We start from the raw sequence: 22,928 nt of genomic DNA on the forward strand, positions 1-22,928 counted from the left end.
ACCGGTGACTGGCCTAAACCGGAAGTTCCGGGGGGACCGGGCAAGACCTCACCAATGTTTATGTTTACATGTTTAACACGGCCTATAGTACAGTTCGAAAGCGTCAAGTTCACGAGGTATCAAGACCACAGTGCAGACACGCCAAGATTGCAGGCTCGGTCACGTGACAAGCGGACTTGTTGTTCATTTGTTTGAAATCGCGGAGGTAGAAAGCCAGCTAGTTGTTTGTTGTAGTTCTTCTAATGTGTGGAAATGTATGTATAAGTACATTTGCAAACGCTATGTGATTTCTGTGGTGAAAAATGTTTTAAACGTGGAAAACCAACGCGGGGAAAACATCATGTCCTTAGTTTTATCTACTGATCGTATTTTGCGCTGCAGTCGAAGTGCAGTTCGAAAGATTTTCACTTCCAGTTCACAACTTCAAGACCGCACTGCGAGACAGGGACGTAGTTAGGGGAGAGGCCAAGGGGGCCATGGCCCCACCAGTTTAAACTGCGGCCCCCTTAAATAAAATTTCGATTCATGAAAAATTATCCTCAATTAATACTGCATAAAATTTTCCGGTAAATTTGTAGCAGAGCTGGTAACACTGTGAAGGAACAAACTTGCCATTCTGAAGAAAATCTTCAGAAGCAATTGTAGAACACCAAAATTTCCATCTTTTCGTTGAAGCTGCCTGCCTTGAGGTTATTATTAATCTTGCCCCACGTTCCTAGAAATCATAAATTCGAACCTTTTGTTGCAAATGATTCTTCCCTTACAGATGGAATCAAAGTCTCCGCCGAATGTTGAACAGTCGTGGGTCGAAAGACACATGGAGATCTACAATAACTGATAATGTTCTGAGATTTGAAATATCTCCCTGCTTCAACCCCAGACCTTGTGTTCTTGCAAGTATCTCGTCTCTAGTTGCTGTGGGTGCTGCCGATGTGTATTAGTTAGCGTGTGTGAAGAGTTGTAAAGTGTTTCCATTTTTTATGAATAAATTCATATTTTTTATGACAATATTTACATAAGAATCAATGCACTGGAACCTAGAAAAAATAAGAAAATAATCATACGTACTAACACCATGCTTTTGTCCGTTAATATAGCAAAATTTTATATATATATATATATATATATATATATATATATATATATATATATATATAGGAACATTGTTGTTTAGCTTTCGTGTCTAATAATAGTTCCATAGGAACAAATTTCAGATTTGGCCCCCCCAAACTGAATAACTTACCTACGTCTCATCTGCGAGACTATTCTCAAAGTAAGCTCGCTTGAAGTACGGTCTTGCATCTTTCGGACACGGCCTCACTTGTCGCCATAGATAAAATGAAATCGGTGGTCTCCCTTACCACACAACACCACGGCCACCTTGCATTCTGACGTCATCCGGGTAAGCCTTTCATGTTAGGCTCTAAGGGCCGGTTGCACCATCGCCACTTAATCTGCCACTTTACAAAGTGCTGGATAACGACAGGCGGGAGATTTAGGCGGCGGTGGGTTGCACCAAGCATTTTTATCCTCGGCCTTGTAAGGTGGAACTTTCTCCTGCTTGCCGTACGACCTGGCAACAGAAACTGGAGAAAGTTGTGTTTTCGATTGTGTTTTGTTTGTTTATTACGTGCTAATATCTGCTTGTCAATTCCAAATGCATGCTTTTTCAACTGAAATATGTTTAAAAAAACTAAATATTTATTGCAATAAAATGAAACAGCTGATAGAAGTAGGTAATGCATGTGTCGTACTCTCATATAATATCAAATGTGTTATATGATACAATATAACCCGTAATCTTTCGAAGTAGTGGGAAGCTTACAAAATTTTCAATTTATTTTTCACGTACTCCAATTAACATAATGCAAAAAAGAATATTCCTCGTCTTATCTTTCAGTAAGACATACGGTCACTTTTTAAAAAATATTAAACACTACTAAACAGTGACCAAAATTTTACGAAGTCGTAACAAATGCAAGTTACATTTATTCAATTTTTAGTGCAAGGCTGACATACCTGAGTTTGTGTAAATATACGGAATGAGAAGAGCAATCTTCTATTCTGCTCTTACTAATTTATCATTCGTTTCTGTTAATAATTTATCAATCCGTAACCCCTTCTTTAGCGAATAGCGAGGATTAGTATTATCAACGTTGACCATCTTATAGGTTTCTTCTTTATTTATAATGCAGCTTTTGTGAAAGTTGGTTAACGATGCAAATGAAAATTAAATTTTTGTATTCAAGACAAATTCGAATAGCACAAAAAAATTCGTTAATCAACGGTTCCATGTACAAGGTACATTTTGGGAATTACTATCATCTTAGCACAAAAGGAAGAATCAAATAGTAATGTAAAGTACCGTAGTACTGTATGTACGCATGTTTTATTCTTATTAAGAAAAAAGAAGAAACTCCAGGCTGTATATACTTTCAGATAGGTAGTTTCGTGAAACGTTATATGCTAGTGCAATTCAAGAACGTATATATTTCTTTACAAAAAACAGTAATATTCACCAGGAAAATATACATTGTACATACGTACAAGCTGTGGTCCTTTTTAGACGAGCGGATAGGGACAGTATTAGCACCTTGGGTAATACATGCTAACAACACCAAACATGGCCTGCCTAACCTATCCACGTATGTACGTATATAATAGCTTAAATAAACAAATTATAATTTGCCAAACCTATTTACATGCTCATTTATGCTATTATATGCCTACGTGGATAGGTTAGGCAGGCCAGGTTCGGTGTTGTTAGCATGTATTTCCCAAGGTGCTAATGCTGCCCCTAGCCGCTCGTCTTTTTAGGCCAGTTATTTTGAAAAATCAAATACAAGATCATGTGTATTGCATATGAATGTTAAAGAAAACAAAAAAAAAACAGAAAAACTTGAGTGCACGTTTTATGCATCTTCAGGCATGTAGATTCGTGCAAGGTTTGTTGCAATGGTGCATTTTCTTTGTATCTACGAAACGTAACACCATTCGGAAATTGTTCCTTGTATATACGTATCAACGCCGTAAAGATACTGCTGTACCTGTCTCTATTATTATTATTCTTTGCCAGTTTTAAAGTTAAAGTACAAAATCTCGCACAATGTAATGAAAAATATGTTTTTCGCATAATACGTTTCCTCTAAGTAGTAAATACCGAAAAAAAACTTTGACACTTACGTCTTATGCTCTCCCATGAATATTAGGGTAGGGTTGGTTAGGTTAGGTACAAAACCAGTAGGAAATTGTTCCTTGCACTTGTACATGCATGTCAACATCGTAAGGATTCTTGTTAACAGTAAACTTTTTTTTTTTGCCAATTTTGGAAGTTAACATACAAAATCACACATATACAATGTATACGTTTCTTAAAAGATTGGTATTACGTCTTATGTACTACTAGGTATGTAGTTTCTTGCAAGGTTATTATTGTAAATGTGTGTGTTTGTAAAACACACTACCATTCGGAAATTGTTCCTTGTACGTACATATGTATGAACTGGACGGTAAGAGTAGCTACTGCTAAATATTATACGTGCATTCTTTGCCAGTTGTTATTCGGAAACAAAACATTTCTTGTTTATTTGCAATGTTACATTCACAGCAATGGCGACGGAAGTGACTCTAATAATATTACACGTGTTTTAATATTAAATATTACAAATTACCAGGATTGCGAAAAAGCAACTGATGCATGGTGTACATTTCGTGTATTGCGTTTGGTTGAAAAAAATTGTTACAGAAAACACACATTCATTTATTTGGAACGGCATTTTAATACAATTTTGCAAGCATCAAACGCATTACTTTAACCTGGTTTTATTTTCTGTACCCTCATGCACTCAAATCCTACATACGAAATTACAGTGAAACTGCTAATGCTAATATCAATATACAACATTTTCAGAACACACACGAAAATGACCATCTAATATTCATTTCTACACATATATTTACAAACGTTGCTTTATTTATTGCCGTTCCTGGGATAATTAACAAATCCGCCTTTTTTTGCTGTTATTTGGTAATGCAAAACATGCAGCAAACTTTCGCAATTTGCAACAGCTGATCGAGACTTTGCCATTTTATCAACTATAAAAGTGTAAACACAGATTATACTAGGTGCTGCACGTATCTGTTGGCTGCACAGTGTACTGCTTTTCCATGTTTACCTGGCACTTAACGCGTTAGGCGGGGCCCCGACCGCCACTTACAGTACACGGGACTTTAAGTGCTAGGTAACGTTAGGCGGACATTGAACAACCGCAAAATGGTGTTAAGTGGGGGATAAGACGTTAAGCGGAGATGGTGCAACCGGCCCTTAATGCCCTAAATTGTCATAACGCAAGGTTGCCGCAGTGTTGTGCATAAGGGAGATCCAAAATAACCGAGGGTTTCACTCAGTTGCGTAGAGATGCGATCAGTCAGGTTAGGTTGTTCACAATGTTGATACTGCCGAGCAGATTATCATATTTTATTAAAAAGATAGAAAAAAATTGGGGAGCTGTAGTCTAAAGGGCGCAGGATTCACGAAAAGCATAACTTCAAGTGAGAACAGGTAGCTAATATTTCACGCGTATATGATTTTGTGTGTTCATGCAGCAGTTTTTGGAAGTAACTAGTTACAAGTAACAGTTACTTTTTTAAAGAAATGTAACTAGTTACTTTACGAGACTTAAATGTTTAACTCGAAAATTTTAAAGAGGCAGAGAACTCAATTTGCCAACTCTTTGTTTCCAACTATGTGCGTGTTTAATCGATCCCGAAGTGAAAGCTGTTCGTGGAATTTGGAATTGCCCAAGGCAAGGAAAGTGGCCACAAGAAGGAGCCTTTGAGTTGCACCCTGTTGAGCTAGGCTGCGCTTCATCCTAAATTTAGAATATGCGTGCTTTATTGCAATGTGTCATTTCTAGTTGCGCCCGAAGACCAGTGTTTTGTGTGTTTTGATTTGCAGCAGAATTCATTTCGAACGTGGTCAAGCTGTGGAAGTCATTTTTGAGGGAGCAGTTTTTGAACTTGGAATGGGCGAGAACGAGAAAGAAACAAGCGCCACCACATGCAGAGTACCTTGGCCGGCATACGGACGATTTTATGAATTAACAGGCGTTGAAGGAAATAATTATGAATTTCTCTGCAAGCTGTGCAAAATTAAACCAAAGTTTATACACGCCAACAGATCCTCTACAGCAAACCTTAAGAAGCATATTAAGGTAAGTATAGGTACTTGACTTGAATACAAGTTTTATTTAAAACAGTTAAAATACTTACTTACAATGTACTTTGCTAGATACACATTTTCATCTAGCCTTCAAAGTAGTTTGTCTAATCCTTTCACCTTTGTTATAAACAAGGCAGAATTGTTGATGTGACGAGGGTGAATTTCTTCCCCTCAATTTTTATCCCGGCGGGGTATAGAATTCTGTTGTAACCAGACTTTAGAATTGCACTTTCATTTAATATTTTAATACATTTAATTCTTCCTTGTAGGACTTGGTGGTCATAGTTCTTTTCGCTCCTTGATTTTTCGAATGACTGTTCGAATCTTACAAGTGCTTTGTTGATGGAAAGGTTTCACATCACAAAGAAGAATTTTCAAAAACTTATCGTTTTTATTCCGAAAAATCTGAAAATAATTGAAGCAAGGGGAAATCAAGCACAACTCCAGATTCTTAAAAATCACCAAATTATTCATGAATCCAACATATTTTGTTTCGAATGTGTGGAATTTTGCAGTGGCTTCGTCCCTTGGGGCTTCCGGGGCTTAGTCCCTAAAGAAAAACGGACGTATTGACATAATTTTCAATCACCATAATACATAACTATCACACAATCTTTTATAGGGCGATTTTTACCGACGGAAGTTCATCGTCAGCAGCAATGGATACGACAGCGCTCCATTGATGTCAGTTATCATCTCGGGGCTCGTCGCAGAGGAAGGCGTGGTCTACGCTACACTGAAGGTCACGTGCTAGCAGAGAGAGCGAAGGCGGGGGGGGGGGGGGGGTGCAATGGATTTGGATGTTGATTCGGGGCTACTTCCGTGGCGTCGCGTTCGTTCGATCCCGCGTGTTGTAGTGTAGCGTTGTGGTGGCTTTTATTCGCTATGAACAAAGTGGATTTCTTGTTGGCAACACCATTTCAGACATTGAGTGACCAAGAAAAACTTGTTGTTAAACAATTAGGTTTAGAGGGCTTCAATGAAAAAATAATTACAAAATTAATAAAAAAAAAATATACAAAATTTGCTGAGCAGAAGAACAGGAGAGCACAGTTCTTGTTTAAATGAGAACCAACGTTTGTAGAAAGGTACGTTTCACAGCAATACCTGTTTCTTTTGTAATTCATGTGAATGGTCATTATATTTCAAATTCTTTAAAAAAATAAGTCCAATTTTGTAGTTTAGAAGAAGATAAATACCTGTTTTTTGTAATTCATATGAAATGTTATTACCTTTTAAATACTTTTTTTTTAAAAATAAGTCCAGTTTTGTAGTCTAAAAGAAGAAAAATACCTACTTTTTGTAATTCATTTGAATTGTCATTATATTTTAAATTCTTAAAAAGCCCCGGCCAAATTTGAGGGCACGAGACGCCACTGGAATTTTTTTTTTCATCGTCCCCAATGAGTCAATTTCAGATAGTAATGCAAGTTTTCTAATGTGTAATGCAATATCTTGCTTCAGGGTGCGAAATCCTTGGGGGGGATGGGGGATTCCCCCCACCAAAATTTTTCCGGGGGAGAGTATTTGTTACAACAAACAAAAAATCAGGAATTACTTTTAATTTCAAATAATCACGCTCTCTCTTGGCTCGTTTTAGTAGTGTTTTATTTAAATATACTAATCTCTTGGCCTCCAATAAAAAAATGGATAAGCTAAACAATCATAAATACGGATGTACTTATTTGGGCAAGAGAACGCGCGTTGTAATTCTTGTTGGTTTTGTTTATTTTACTTCGCTTTTCTGCCACATTTGGTTATCGCGAAAATGAGGATGAGTGATGATATGATGAACTGATGAAGGGATCTCACAAAGAACAATTCAGACCGGAATTCGTGACGAGCGTGCATTCTTGTTCCTATGTGTCGTACTCTGCCTGCAGTGAATAATGAAAAAATTAGAAATGAAAAATGTATCCCAAAACTCAAAAAGCCAAATGAATATCATTGAAGAAAGTAGAAAAAGGTGTGTTTAAAGGTCTGTTTTGTTACCTGTTTATCCCCCTTCGCTTTTTCTAGCTGTATAGATTTAATCGCAATAAGTAGCTAAGAGCTTATGAAGGTCGTGAGGGACAATCATAAACAGATAATTCTAGGTTCCTGATTTCACAGTGCCCTGCAGATGTACTGGGAGGAAATTATTTGTATTTTCTTCTCTCTTCCATTCGCTTTATCTAATTTCTGCCATGACGATGAACGTTGATTAAATTAAACTGGTGAAGATTGGTTGCAAAGAAACACTCATGCAAAGGCCAGGGCTCGAGCCCGGATCCTTCAGTAACGAGATCGTGAGATGGGGAAATTAGGGAAATCAAGCAACGCAAAATTTTGAAAAAACGTTAATTATGCATAAAGATGGTATTTCAAAAATTGAAAATTACTACTCAGGAAAAATGCAGTTTGCTTTACCCATACTTGTGTATCCGAATGGTTAGCGCCTTCCTCATCTTTGATGTCGGCCGACCTCCGTGGGGGAGTGGAAGTGGTCCCTGATCGGAACCCGTTGAAGGCATATAGTGCTTCGGATCCAACATTAAAGTATAGGTCTAGTCCCGATTAGCCGTTCTGAGTATAAAGTGGACTTAAAACATCAAATCAACCAACCGTGAGGGAGTGGTTACCACAGCGCGCTACAACACCAGGAGTTCCGGGTTCGAACCCCTACCTGTGTGTTTGTCCCTTCATTAATTTTGTCGTATCATCTTCGCGATTAACAATATGTGTAAAAGAAGCGAATCAAATCATTAATTTATTGATTGTTTGATTTGGTTTATTTTACTTCGCTTTCCACCATTTTTGGCTAATCGCGAAGACGATACAATAACATTGATGAAGGGACACACAAAGAGCACCTATTGCCAAACCGAGATTCGAACCTGGCATCTCTGGCTCAGTAGTAAAATCAAATCGTTTTTGATAATCGAAGGTGGGTGGGAGTTACGTGTACAATTTTTTGGAGTCATTCACTGGGCCCTAAAGGGGGGAGGGGGATTATGAGCCACACAAACTCCCGTTGGGCACGCCACTCATTGCTACCCCAAGTGTCAACGTCACCGCACGTCACTGATTTATACATATGTTTGTGTGGAGAGGGGGTTGTAGATTAAGATCTTTCTCCCCCCATCAGTCTTCAACGATTTCGCACCCTGCCTTGCTTGAACGTTTACAGATGTGCAGTGGTGCAACCACAGCGGGGCTTTGCCCCCCGACCTTCGACGGAAGTCAATTCTAGGGGAACAAACATTGATGGCCAAGGACACCTGAAGGTGGGGCACAGAGGAGCAATTACACCTTTCGATTTAAAATTTTATGCAAATAAACATACATTTCGTAAAAATTTTATGAAAAGTATTTTTATTTCATTAAAATTTGAAGTTGTAGGCGATAATTGCCCCCTGCAGGTACACTTGGTCAATGTTTGCCCGCCCCCCCTAGAACTCACTTCCGTCCAAGTTTGGGGGGCAATGCCCCATGCTCCCCTGTGGTTGCGCCACTGCCCGTGATATTATTTGCACCCTATTAGGGGCAAATATTGACGGCCAAGAGCACCCCGCAGGGGATGGAGGAAGAATTAAACAATTGCCCCCTTCGATTTAAAATTTTATGCAAATATTTCATAAAATTTTCTTGCTCACTTCGCTCGCAATGCCTACTTTTCTGTCTTGTCAAGTTCAAAGCCGTAGGTACGGGGCGTTGGGAGTCGGCCATGGGCACCGAATGATCTAAATGGAAAAAAAAAAGTTGTGAAAGAGAGAATGCCTTGGCATCCAGTGAAATTATTGACACCCTATTAAATCAATATTGCTTTCAATTGCAAAAGTTGGACCTAAAAAATGTCTTGCTCGTTTCGCTCGCAATATCATTGTTTTCTGGGTAATTCCATGTCAAATCAACCAGTGCATAAACTTTTGATGTCATGGATTTGGTTAAATTTTGGTATACGCGTTTCTTGTCATCTGAAATGTATATATTTTCAATTTTTCATGTTGCCGGTTTGTGAGTTATTGGAATTTGAAAATTGACAAAATTGCCCAATAACCGCTCACCGATGAAACTTTAAATACAATTTGGAAGTGACTTGTTTCAACTACAGGGCTGGCATGCTCTCATTTTAAAGCTTATGAACAGGGCTTTCATTTGATATTCATTTTTTTGCGAAAAACAAATTTTAAAATTTGCTTCAAAATTTTATTTGACAATTTCCAAAAAAACGAAATTTTCAAATTTTTTACACATATTGGTACACATCTACTGAAGGTTCAGTGAAAATTTCAAGGTGGTATCATGAGTGAGAGACAGTTAAAGCTCAAGTGTGAGTCATCCCTTTCATGCAGTGACTTGTTTATTCCTGCTCTCCTATGCTTCTTTGTCCAACTGGATCAGTTGTGGTGTAGCTGTCAGAATGTGTACATCTCAGTTAACTTCTGTGCTGTGAATTCTTTGAAACTTGCTTTATTAGTGTCTTCATTTTTTAAAAAAACAAATCCTGATATGGATGGCAAGAAGTGGTCAATTTACTGTTGTAATCCTTTGAAGAAAAAGGGGACACTGGGGTACAGTCCAAACCAGCTAATTGTAGACCAGGTGAACGAGAACAGGTCTCTGCACAAGTAGTGACGCAAGATGGCTCCACCAATGAACAGTGAGAGAAACGGGATTATGTAATGGGCGATGGGAGTTACCGGATTTCCTCGAGGAAATCTGTAAGCGTTGCAATCTTTTGAAAAGTATAATACCGAACGCACATGGCAAACGGACCATATTTTTGTCTCCAGGTCTGTATGATTGGTTTAAGAATATCTTAGGGAAATATTAGGGATAAAACTGCAAGAGCAAATTTTGACAAGCCGTGCATTTAGAGTACTGACTATGGTCTGGACCATACATCCATACATGTACGGTCAGGACCATACGGTTGACAACGTTGCGCTTTCACCAGTCTATTTTCCTCCTCCTCCTCTGCCGATATGCGTGGCCCTGCTCTACAGTTAGCTGGGACAGGGTATAGTAAAGATCTGAGGAATGTGGCAGCTTGGATGATTTCTTTAAATTACGGAATTGAAGAATACATGAAAATTTGCACTTCCTGTGGACTGCAGATGGGGAAGGTAAAGCAGGCTATCGTTCCAGAAAAAGAAAATTCTTCAGGGGCAGATGATAATGCTGGTCCTAGTTGCGGTAACAAAGATTCAGAATATATGGATGTTGATACATTGTTCAGCTAGTTGAATGCCTCTTTGATCTCTCTTGGTGAGTCTCCAGTGAGTAAGAAGAAACTGAAGAGTTCGAAAAGGTATTGCAGAGAAAAGATAAAGAAAATAAGAAATACTTATACACAATCCCCTTTTTAATGCAGAAGGTGATAAAGAAGAAGAAGAATGCCACTGTAGCAATTCAGAATCAGAAATCTTTGAGCAACTTAAAGAGAGATTTAGAACTGCAAATAAAAGTGAAAGGTTCATGATTTTGTTTATTTTTTCCAAAAGTTGGTCATGTAGAAATATTTAAAAGGAGTTTGGTGCTAGTAATTCCTCGTACATAGCAAGGAAAGTAAAAAAACTCATCGAAGAGAAGGGAATTTTGTCCTCACCTGACCCCAGACCTGGAAAAACTTTACCAGAACAAACAGCCTCATTAGTTATAGATTTTTACTGCAGTGATGAAGTTAGCAGGCAAATGCCTGGCAAGAAAGACTATGTTTCCGTGAGGGACACAGATGGTAAACGTATCCACATTCAAAAAAGATTGATCCTGGGAAATCTGAGAGAAATATTCAGACTTTTTAAATCTAAATACCTGCTACATAAGATTGGGTTTTCAAAATTTGTAGAATTAAGACCAAAGAGTTGCATAATATGAGGAGCCAGTGGTACCCATGTGTGTTTGTAGCACTCATCAAAATATTAAACTAATGATAGCTGGAGTGATGACGTTGGTATATATGCTTCTGTATTTATAATGTGGTTAGGTATGTAAAATATGTTAACTTAAATCATCGCATGGTCTTGAAAGGAATTCACTTTTCATATGATACCAAAGAGATACCAGCTTGAAATTTTGACTGAACCTTCAGAGATGTGTACGAATGTAAGTAAAAAAAAAAAAAAATTTGTGGTAATTTAATATTATACGAACTACCTTATTTGTCTACGTTAAATTATATTAACCTAACATAAAGAAAACAGATGGTCTGAAATGAGGTAGTCTGTATAATGCTAAAGTACCAATTTCGTTTTTTTGGAAATTGTAAAATAAAATTTTGAAACAACTTTCAAAATTAGTTTTTCACAAAAAAACCAAGCATGTTGTATATCAAATGAAAGCCCTTTTCATAAGCTTTAAAATGAGACCATACCCCAGACCCATAGCCAGAAATTCTTTGTAGGGGGGCAAACTCAATCCTAGAGGGGGCAATTTTTAATATACGGTATCGCATTGGCAGATATAGCAGGGTACACAGAGGCAGTTGACCCCCTCCCCCAAAAGAGATAAGTAACAGAAAAGGGATGATATCTTGAAACTCCAACGAACAAAAGAAACTTTGAGCAACATCAAATAGCAATATTTCGATAATGACCTTTCCAGATTGCCAAAGAATATAAAGTTTAACATAAATAGGCTGATATGGACTGTATCTACTTGCTATTTACTGGTCGATAATGTTAATGGACAATTAATATGTACCAACAGCTTTGGGCCTCTCTGCAGAACTGATTAAGGGAGCCCTATATAAATCATGCTTCATAATGATTCCCTCTAGTTTCCAGCATGCAAGATTTTTACGCACAAAGGAATCGAACGAGAATCCAACAACACCATTGTGTTGTGTTATGGAAGAAAAATTGAATTAATTAAATAATAATGGTTACATATTATCTACACTTTGATGAATTGTGTAAATATTTGTAATACTTTTTTTGTACTTGCCCAAACATTAAAACATGGGGCCCTAAGTCCACCACGGACTATATTTCCTTCAAAGGGGAGACTCTTGAATCACTACAGACAATGTTTACCTACTGGTTATGTTAACCATTTTGCAAAATATTGTGTGAATTATAGGTGAAATACATGTGTTTGACACCTGACAAACAAAAAGGAATCCCTTGATTGATCAATGACTTCTTGGATTACAGTGTCATCATTAATATTTCATAGAAAGAAATTGTTTTAATAGGGTGCAAATAATTTTACGGGGCGGCATGACATTCTCTTTAACATTTTTCTTTCATATAGATCGTTTGGCTCCCATGGCCGACTCTCGCTGCCCCATAGCTGTGGCTCTGAACTTGGACTATAAGAATAGGAGGAAGTGCGAGAGGAGCAAGCAAGAGAATTTTACGAAATGTACTTTTGCTTGTATAAAATTTGTAATCGAGGAGGAGGGCAATTGCCCCTCTGTGCCCCTTGCAAATGCCCTTGGCCGTCTGAAAGAAAAATGCAAGGAACACGTGAAAACTAATTCCATCACGAGTATCCAATTGTCCTGGTATTCTTAGATTCTCCTAGTCTTGTTTTTCTACTTCAATGTTTGCTTCCCCTAGATCGGACTTACATCCAAGTTCGGAGGGAGGACAATGCACCCAGCTCCCTGTGGTTGCGGCACTGTTTATGAATGTTTCTTCATCAATTTCACGTCATCACTCATTGTTGCAATTAGCTAGAAGTGGCAGAAAAGCAACGCTAAATAACAAAAAATCAAATATCCATTCCCTCTCTCTACCACATGAATCATTATTACCAAAAGATAGACTTGGGAAACAAAAATTTTAGCAGTTCCAAGTAACACATCCAATAAAAACATCCGAACACATTAATCACCTTTAATACAAGACTACCGTACTCAAAATGTCACAACTGTTCTAGATACTGAAAATTGCGAAATCATTTCCCGAAGTTTGCAAGTCTCTTGCAAATTGTCAGCGGTGAGCAGTTTTTGGGCAATTTTGTCAATTTTCAAAATTCAATAACTCAAAAACCGGCAACATGAGAAAAAAAATGTATAGCCTATATATTTTCTATATTTCAGATGATAAGAAGGGTGTATACCAAAAATCAGTCAATTCCATTACATCAAATTCCAAAATGTATGTGTTCTTGGTTGATTTGACATGGAATTACCCTTCTGTAATGTATTTAAGTAATATGTGGTAATAATACCTGGTAGCGCAGGGTTGCCAGGAGTGTAAAAAAAATGTTTTCAAACCAAGAGAAGCAAAAAATTATGTGAATAGCAGTTTCTCAATTTTTTTGTTATGTGTGTAGGGGAGGGGGATACAAAGATGTATACACGTGCGGATACAAATGAAATTGTAAGGGGCAAATTGTAATAAAAAAACCCTGTAGCCCACAATAATCTGTTAATCAAGGATTTCATAGCTACATTATTTCTCTATAAGCCTGCATAGTCCACATCATTCCTCGAACGATATTCTAGTATCCAGGGAAATTGGACCAAATTGAAATGTCATATAATAAGGTATAGGAGGGAAGGGGTGCCCATCCCCTCCAAGGCCTATGATGCACTCCCCCCAAAAGGGAGAACATTTCCCCCTTCCCCCTTTATGCCGAATAATTTACTCAAATTTTTTTGGTCAGACAAAATTTGCGGAACAATATAATATAGATATATTTAAGCAATGTATGTTTACTTTAGGTATTGTTTTGCAATATAGACATTGACATGTTGTATATTATTTTGACATTAATTGTAATTAACATTTTATATAAGCGATAATAACTTCTGACGTTACAAAGTTTCATGTTTGTATTTTGCCAATATTCGTTATTTTCATTACTTTGTTTCGCATCATATGAAACTTTGACAGTTTACCTAGATTTTTACATATGTGCAAATTTCAGTGAAAACTGGTACACCCAACGGCGAAAGAAACAGAAGGTGAATTGTTCACCACTAGTTTCATTCGGTCTGAATTACATGATATGATGACAATGAATTGAAATAATGACTTCAATATGCAAAGAACAAGGCCTGCTTCGAACCAACATAGTTTCATTCCTTAAAACAACAGGGTGTAGAATAAGAATATAATGAAAATGGGTGGACAATTTGCCTACCATTTTCTTTGCCGTTGACTGTACAAATAATTATTTTCGTGTAGATATAGATGTTTATGTTTAAATTTTATCATTTCAGTACAGCTAATTTTAAAATGAACAAAATTAATTGAAACTTAAAAAAAATCATATTTTTTTCAATGTATTTTCATGCCACCCAAAAGACGAACATTTTAATTTTCTTTTAAGCAATTTTAAATTTCTGTCACTCTTACATGATGCATTGATCCAGCAACACTAGTTGTATTCTATTCTATATGTGTAAAAATAGAAACAGATTGGGTGAAAATATTACTTTTATTAACCATCACGTATGTGCATGAAGTCTTTAATACTTGGCTGTTTCTCACAATTGTTTCGAGAATTTGTGTTCGTTATTTTTCACATGTGATTTTGCAATCTTGCTATTTTACAACATTTTGTAGGCAAGTTCACGCAACATGTTAAAATGGCGTCAAGTTGAGTTTACGTGCTGCTGTGCTCGTCGGAAAATACTTGTAGATAATTGGAAAAAACTTCTGAAAACCTGCCACACAGACGATACGAACATCGTAAGTATCTCAGGACATAGTGTAGTGATAAACAGGCGAAAATTAGGTATAACTTAAGGAAAAATCATAAAAATGCCAGGCTGTTGTAATTGCCACAAAGCAAAGCTGGAAATAGAAAAACTGCAACGTGAACTATCAACAAGAAATGAGATCATCAAAATTCTCGAAGGAGACAAATTAGAACTGTTAAACCGGAAAAGAGAAGAGAAGATGGAACATGGTACATGGTCAGATGTGGTCAAACGAAACATAAACAAGAAGTCCGCGATAAACTTGTCCAACAACAACTATGCAGCCAATCACAGTGTATCAAATACAGTTTTGCATCCAAACCCGTTTGAAGTGCTAAACAATGCAGAAGTCAGCTCCATAACAACTGCATCGGCTCACACATCAAGTGCAAATGCTTTCCCATTGAAACACGTCAACAAAATGAGAAATCGACACAAAACAAGTAAACGTCCTGACACAAAAAAATACGACCATAACGCTCTAGTCAATAAAAGTTACAAAGGTAATGTCTTAATTTTGGGTGATAGCCATAGTCGTGGTATTGCTTCTAAGTTGGGCGAGAAGTGTAGTGAATACAATGTATCTGGATTTACTAAACCTGGCGCCCCATTGACAGAAGTTGTTAAATCGTTACCTGACATGTGCAAGGACTATGGAAAAAACGACCATGTGATCATAATGGGTGGTTCCAATGATATATCAAGAAATGAAGGAAAATTGGTAATCTCAGTACTTAAAAACTGCCTTGAAACGACAAAACATACCAACGTCGTCATTACTGCCATTCCACACAGATACGACCTAATACCAACTTCCTGTGTAAATTTAGAAATTAACAGTGTGAACTCTAAAATTTACAAAGTGTGTAAATCCTCTCCCACAGCAAAAATGCTAAGCGTTAGTGAAATTGGAAGAGATGGCCACACAAACCATGGCCAACATCTGAACGGAAAAGGGAAAACACTTCTGTGTGATAATCTCTATGCACTATTTACTAATACACCACCCTCGCAGAAATCAGTGTACCCTCTTAAGGAAAAACCAGAAAGTGAAGTGTGTGAAGTGCAGTGTGATACTAACCTCGTAACTCCAAACAAAAATGATGATACGGTAAAAGGTGAAGAAAAAATTAGTGTCAGTGTCACGGACAGGCCTCTGAAAAGGAATATAAAAAAACCAATCAAACTAAGGGACTCTTTTTTATGGTAAGTGAGAGTCGGGTGGTGGACAATCCAATTCATAATTATGATGTGAGATTAATCCACGAAAGTATTCAAACACGATTATTACGGCAAGCCAAGTTAGGGATACCACCTTGTAATGGAAATGATATCTTACTACTGCATTTGAACATTAGATCCATTAGAAATAAATTAGATGAACTAGAAATATTAATGGGGGGAATAAATAACTGTATTTTAAGCATAAACGAACACTGGCTACGGGATGAAGAATTGCAAATATATGTACCTCCAGGTTTCAGGTTAATTACTGGCTATTGCAGATCAAATATGAATCATGGTGGTGTATCACTATATATCAGCGACAACCTAGATACCAGCTTTAAAATCTTAGATGTTAGTCAGTTTTGCATAGAATGGTGTTTTGAAGTGGCTGCTATGTCACTGCCAAATTTAAGAACAATTGTTATCTCAGTGTACAGAGCACCTGAAAGTAATGTAGAATTTTTTATCGAGTGTGTGCAAAATATTATTTCGTACCTAGACAAAAACTTTAACAAACATAAAATAATTATTCTTGGAGACATCAATTTTGACATTCGAAACAGTACCCCTAAGCAAATACATCTTCTAAATATTTTAAAATCTTTCAACTATTACTGCGCAAACAATAGGCCAACAAGACTAGACTCTTGTCTAGATAACATTTTAACAAACCTAGATAAATACTGCTATGAGATAGGGATATTCAATACATTTTATTTAACGGACCACAAAGGCTTATGGTTAAAATTGAACAATAATATACCTCTGAATACTATACATAAACAAATTAAATCTGTTAGACTAATTAATGATAACAGGCTGAATATACTAAGAAACAAATTAAAAGACGTTGATTGGATTCATTTAATTTTCTCAAATGCAAATGTCGATGCATTATTTGAGAAATTTATGAGCACCATCTCTGATATATGTAACGACTGCTGTCCTAGAGTCCAAAAAAAGGAGAAACCAATTAAAGCTAAACGCGAACAAAGACACTTAGGTCAATGGTATAATCCACACTTGAGTAAATTAAAAATCTTGCTTATGATGTATTATAATGGATTTAAAAATGGTAACACAGATAAGAGCAGATATATCAAATTAAGAAATATTTACAGATCAGAAATTAGAAAAGCTAAATGCACAGCAAATGATAAATTTATTAATAACTCCAATAATAAATGCAAAGCAGCTTGGAATGTCATTAAGGCAGAATTAGGCAGAGGGAAACCCAGAAGAAAAGAAAATGTTCCGATTACTCCAAGCGAATTTAATGATTTCTTTGTCAGGGTAGGTAACAAATTGGATACAAACCACAATTCTATGAATCAATTTGATTATAAATATAATAATCTCATGTCACAAAACATCGGTAACATTTTGACTGACTTCCGGTGGCATGAGACCCAACCTGATGATATTTTAAAAGCAGCACAAAAACTAAATAATTCAAAATCGGAAGACTTTTATGGAATGTCGAACTTTATTTTAAAAAGAATCATTGATATTCTACAGTACCCACTTTGCATTCTCATAAACTGGATGATGTATTGTGGGCACTTTCCTTCCTGCCTCAAGCTCTCGGTTGTCATACCCGTGTATAAAAAGGGTGATAAATCGAGCCCCGACAATTACCGTCCTATATCACTTGTTCCCATTGTCTCAAAAATTATAGAACACTGTTTATATAATCAACTCGATAGCTATTTCACAAATAATAATTTATATACAAGTGCACAATATGGTTTCAGAGCCCATCTATCCACTGTGAAAGCGAATGAAACCATTGTTTCCACAGTGTTAGATGCATTTGAATCCAAATTTTCTGTAAGTGCAACACTTATCGACCTGAGTAAAGCCTTTGACTCTGTTTCCCATCAAATATTAATAAAAAAATTACACTTCTATGGCATCAAAGAAACTGAACTTGCTCTAATAAAATCCTACTTATCAAATAGACAACAAATGGTCACTGTAGACAACATAAAATCAGAATTCTTAAATATAAAAAATGGAGTTCCACAAGGTTCTGTCCTCGGCCCATTGTTGTTCAATATTTATATAAATGACTTACCTAATATTATTCCTCATAAGACTGTTTTATATGCAGATGATACCACATTCCTTACGGTGGGCAGTGACAAATTTACAGTTGAGAAGCTTGATAAGGAAATAGAGGAAAGGTCCACTTTTTGGTTTGAAACAAATCAACTTACAATTAATGAAAATAAAACAGAGAAAATATTTTTTACATTAGGAAATGGCCATGAATTGACTTCTGTAAAACTTCTTGGTTTACACTTAGACTCCAAATTATCTTGGGAGTCGCAAACAAATCACCTATGTTCCAAACTTGCCAGGGTGGTATTTCTACTTAAAAAGCTTAGAACATGCATTAGCAAGGACTTGTTGCTGCAATCATATTATGCATATTTTCATAGCCTTCTGACTTATGGAATTCTCTTGTGGGGAAACTCATCTGGTGCTGGGGATGTATTTATCTGGCAGAAAAAAGCTTTACGAAGCATGGCAGGAGTCTTTGATCAGTCTGTTTCCTGTAAAAATCTCTTTAAAGAACTAAAGATAATGACTGTGCCAAGCTCATATATATTTACCTGTCTAGTGTATACAAAAGAAAATGTACATAATTATAACGCAAGACACACTGTGCACAGACACAATACAAGATTCTGTTACAAGCTCGACACACCATCAATCAGATTAAGTAAAACACAAAATAGTTACAAGTATTTAGGAATTAAGTTATACAACATATTACCAGAAGCTGCTCACAGTGTCTCTCTTAAAAAATTTAAAAGTGTACTTCAATCCTGGTTAAAAGAAAAGGTCTTCTACAATCTAGAAGAATTCGAAATCCATCCCAAAAATGATTTAATATTCTAGAATGTATTGTATTGTTTATTTCCTGTTTTATGAATTATTGTTATGTATATTGCCACTGCCATATTTATATTATTTCATCGTCACTAATATTATAATTGTCTTATGTCTATGTACTCTTACTTTATATATGCATATACTCTCATATTAGTATCTATAACATATTGGAGTTCCATGTAATCCCTCTCTCTATATATAATTATATATTTACATATATACAATAACAAATATGTAACCAATAACTGACGACATCTATTGCATTGTACAATGTCTAACGATGAATAAATATATTGTATTGTATTGTATTGTAAATATAGAAACCTAGTTCTACATTTGATTAATTGTGATGTTAGGAACAATGAGGGGTGATATTTTATAGAGTACATGGCAGAACAGGCTGTGCATTACTATTAATCTGTATATGCTGTGAAATGTAAAGTGCTCGCATAAATGCATAGTGAAGTTCCTCATTCATAAATCTTCATTAAACCAGATCATTATACACTTCTCCAGTGTGAGAATTCGAGAATTTTTCCTTTATTACGTACATCACATAGAAAAAAAACCCACTTGAAATACTCTTTAGCTACTGACCAGGATTGACAACTACCATTAAGTTTATTAGCTTAGCAATATATTTTTTAAAGGGATTTTGTTTAAATAACCACGAAAAAAACTACAGCATTTCTCATGGAGGAACTTTTCATACATTACGTGTAAATTACTTGCAAATATTTTTTTTAGACTAAACATCCACTTTGTTTAGACGATCTGGAGAAGGAAAAAGACAAACGCAAGAGGAAGAGAGATAGTGATGTTTCTATAGGCCCAGAAGAAAAGAAACAGCATAACAATGGCAATACCAGTAGCAGAGTTACGCAAACAGCATTAGATCAGGCTGTAATGGATTTTGTGATCCAGGAAACTCAGCCTTTCAGGATTGTTGAGCAGTCTTCATTTATTTCTTTGGTGAAACTGGGGCTGCCAGCAACCCTGAAGGTCATGTGTTCTAAAACTTTAAAGGAAAAGCTAAAGAAGTGGAGCAAAACAAAAAGGTGAACAAGATTTATTACTGTTATAGTTCAGCATATTTTATTTTTATTTTCTATATTATTTATTTATTTATGCATATATTTTTTTACACTTTGGTTTTCTTTTATTTAACAGTATTTTATTTTTTAACAGGAGCTTTGTAGGAGTGACTGCGCACTGGATAGACTGCAATTCTTTGAAAAGAGAATCAGGAGCACTTGTGTGTAGGCAGATTACTGGCAGTCACTCCTATGATGTAATTGCACGGGAGCTTAGTGATATATGGATTTCCATATCCAAAACAAAATGTCACTGACTCCAACAGATAATGGATCAAATTTTTGCAATTTGCAGGAAAAATCACAGCAGAAACTAGTTTGAGAGAACTGCTAGGAGTTTCAACCATGGAGGAGCAGAACTCAGAAGAAAATGATGAAGATGGTGATTTCTTTTGCTTCTCAAGGATGGATTCAAAAGGAAGCAATGAAGATGTGTTGGAGGAGTTTCTTAAATCGAACAGTACATCTCTATCCATTTTGGAAAATTTCCAAAATCTGAAAAAAAAACTTTTTATAAAATACAACACTTGCATTCCCACCAGTGCTTCAGTGGAAAGGGTATTTAGTGCAGGGGAAATTATACTAACACCACACAGGGGCATAGACTTAATTATGCCCATCCACTTGGGGGTGGGGGGCTAGCTGGGGCTAACTTTATTCATGCTTTTATCCATTACAAAAATTATCACGGACATTCTGCTTTAGAGAGAGGTAATCCCCACATTATCTTATCCAAAAGAAATGGAATTGCTAAAAGGAATAAATACAATGTTATAGATGGTTGCAAATTTATTAAAGAAAACATTTCTTCTTTAGAATAAAGAAGGTATAGTTGTAATATGTGATAATATTAATGGGTAATCCTGTGTTCATGGTATTGAGGAAATTATGATGCTGCAAGGCATTTGAAAGCACAATCTACATAGGTAATGGAATAGTAAAAATTCAAAGTTCTTTAATTTCTATACAACGAAACTATGCATTTTCCTAATTTTACTACAACTGAGAACCACGTGTGACTATATTCGTGAAAAAAAAAAAACATTTAAGATATTAAACCCGTTACATATTTGTCTTCTTATCTAAAACTTCAATAGAAGTGCTCTGTTTTTTGCTCGTCTGTATAAATTCCTGAAAAAAATCTGTCGGTCAACTACAATTTCCATTTCTATGTTCAACAGTGCAGTGGAAGAAAATTTGTCTTACCCATAGTTGACAACCCATGCTTAAATACATCTCATTGCAGAAAAAGACAGTTCAGCTGTAGCCGAAGACACTGGCAGTCTTCCACATAGGTATGTCATAAATCTAAGTCAACTGAAAATGATCACCTACCCAGGGTGCGATTTATAATTTTATCAGAGAAGGTGGGGGGGGGGGGGGGGGATGAACTTAGTTGGCTTGCTATCTTAATAATCTTATAGATGTTTGTAAAGAGCTCACCAAAATACTATTTAGTAGGCTCTAATAAGTCTCCATTCATTTAAACCTTGCATGCAGATCATTTTTACCAATATACTATGCATGCTTATAATTGGACGTTAATTGCGTAATATTAATGTAACAGAAATCAACACCATTCTATGTTCGTTGATTCAGTTTATAGTCCAGTACCACCTATTGGCAAAAGAGAAACCAAATAAGAAAGAACATAATTGAATAAGTTAAGCCCACATTGAATGAGTACTACTAAAGTCTCTATTAAAAGGAATGATCATTCTATCACTTGTGCCTTAATTTCACAAACAGTATGAACACAACATGAAACCATGATTTTTTGATAATTTCCAATCTCCAAAACATGATTAAGATTTCTTGTTGTTACATGTTCTTCCACGATGGGTTCTTTCTGTGGGTTACTTGAACTAACAATAAGCTGCTTCTGACATCCACAATAATCAATTTATGCTGAGCAGGGGTGGCACCAGGAGGGGTGTGTGCTTGCACACCCTTTAATTTTCTTCTTCGGTATGCATTCTATCTTCTATCTATCTTTAAAGATCAGCGGTCATCGTCTTTCTTTCTTTCCTTCAGTGGTGTTAAGAATTGAATGGACTGTTTTTTTTGTTTTCGATTATTACCTACAGCTCAGTGTGAGTTGTTTTATAATTTTTATTTCTCAATATATTTTATTTTACTTTATTATATTTTTTGCATTTATTTTCCAACTACTAGTTCTTCCTCTTTTCTCCAAGTCATGATGGAACAAACATTTCAGTTGCTTTCAAGATATCACCAGGTGGTGCTCTTGAAATTATTTAACGCGAGTTGTATTGTGGCATGTAGTTTTTTTGTTAGTACATTCTATTTGTTCTATGTAACATCTCTAGTATACATATTCAAAGTCTGTTGTGAAGAGAAACAAAGTTCGCAAATAAATGCAATTTATTTTCATTCTGTGCTCCCTCAGTACCCCTAGGTAATTAATTAATTCTAGCACTGCCGCTGATGCTGAGATTCCAAGAGAGAGATAACTGAGATCCCTAGCATCCCTAGAAGTGATCCACAAGATTCACCCGTTACAAGGGGAGTTCAACAACTTTCAACTGCACCACCTTTGTACAATGAAAACTCCAAATAATTCCAATGCATCTTCATACATATTGGTAACATGGTGCAACATACACAAAAGACTTGGAAAAGAGTGATGTCGTCAATGAACTAGTTATCACCATTTAATAAAGCAATTACGTGCGATTCAATCACTTCTACATGATCGGGACACATTCATGTGACATTTAGGCATACATCTTTAAAATGTCCTGCATGTAATACAAATCCACAGAAACTAAAGAAACTGCATTCTGGAAACGAGTTGGGAATGAAACAATTTCATTATAAATTT

At 36.1% G+C, this 22,928-nt stretch overlaps 1 protein-coding gene across 1 annotated transcript in view; it reads left to right on the forward strand.

The window, feature by feature from the left end:
* LOC145980219 (uncharacterized) overlaps positions 1-22,928 on the forward strand; it is a 73,517-nt gene that overhangs the window by 12,868 nt on the left and 37,721 nt on the right. Inside the window, exons 3-4 of the mRNA XM_083113240.1 lie at positions 4,958-5,213; positions 19,737-20,047. Coding sequence (XP_082969366.1) covers positions 4,958-5,213; positions 19,737-20,047 — 567 coding nt within the window. The remainder of the gene's footprint in view (positions 1-4,957; positions 5,214-19,736; positions 20,048-22,928) is intronic.

Source organism: Lepisma saccharinum, chromosome 27 (assembly GCF_977018435.1).
Source record: "Lepisma saccharinum chromosome 27, izLepSacc3.1, whole genome shotgun sequence".
In the NCBI taxonomy this organism is placed as follows: Eukaryota; Metazoa; Arthropoda; class Insecta; order Zygentoma; family Lepismatidae; genus Lepisma; species Lepisma saccharinum.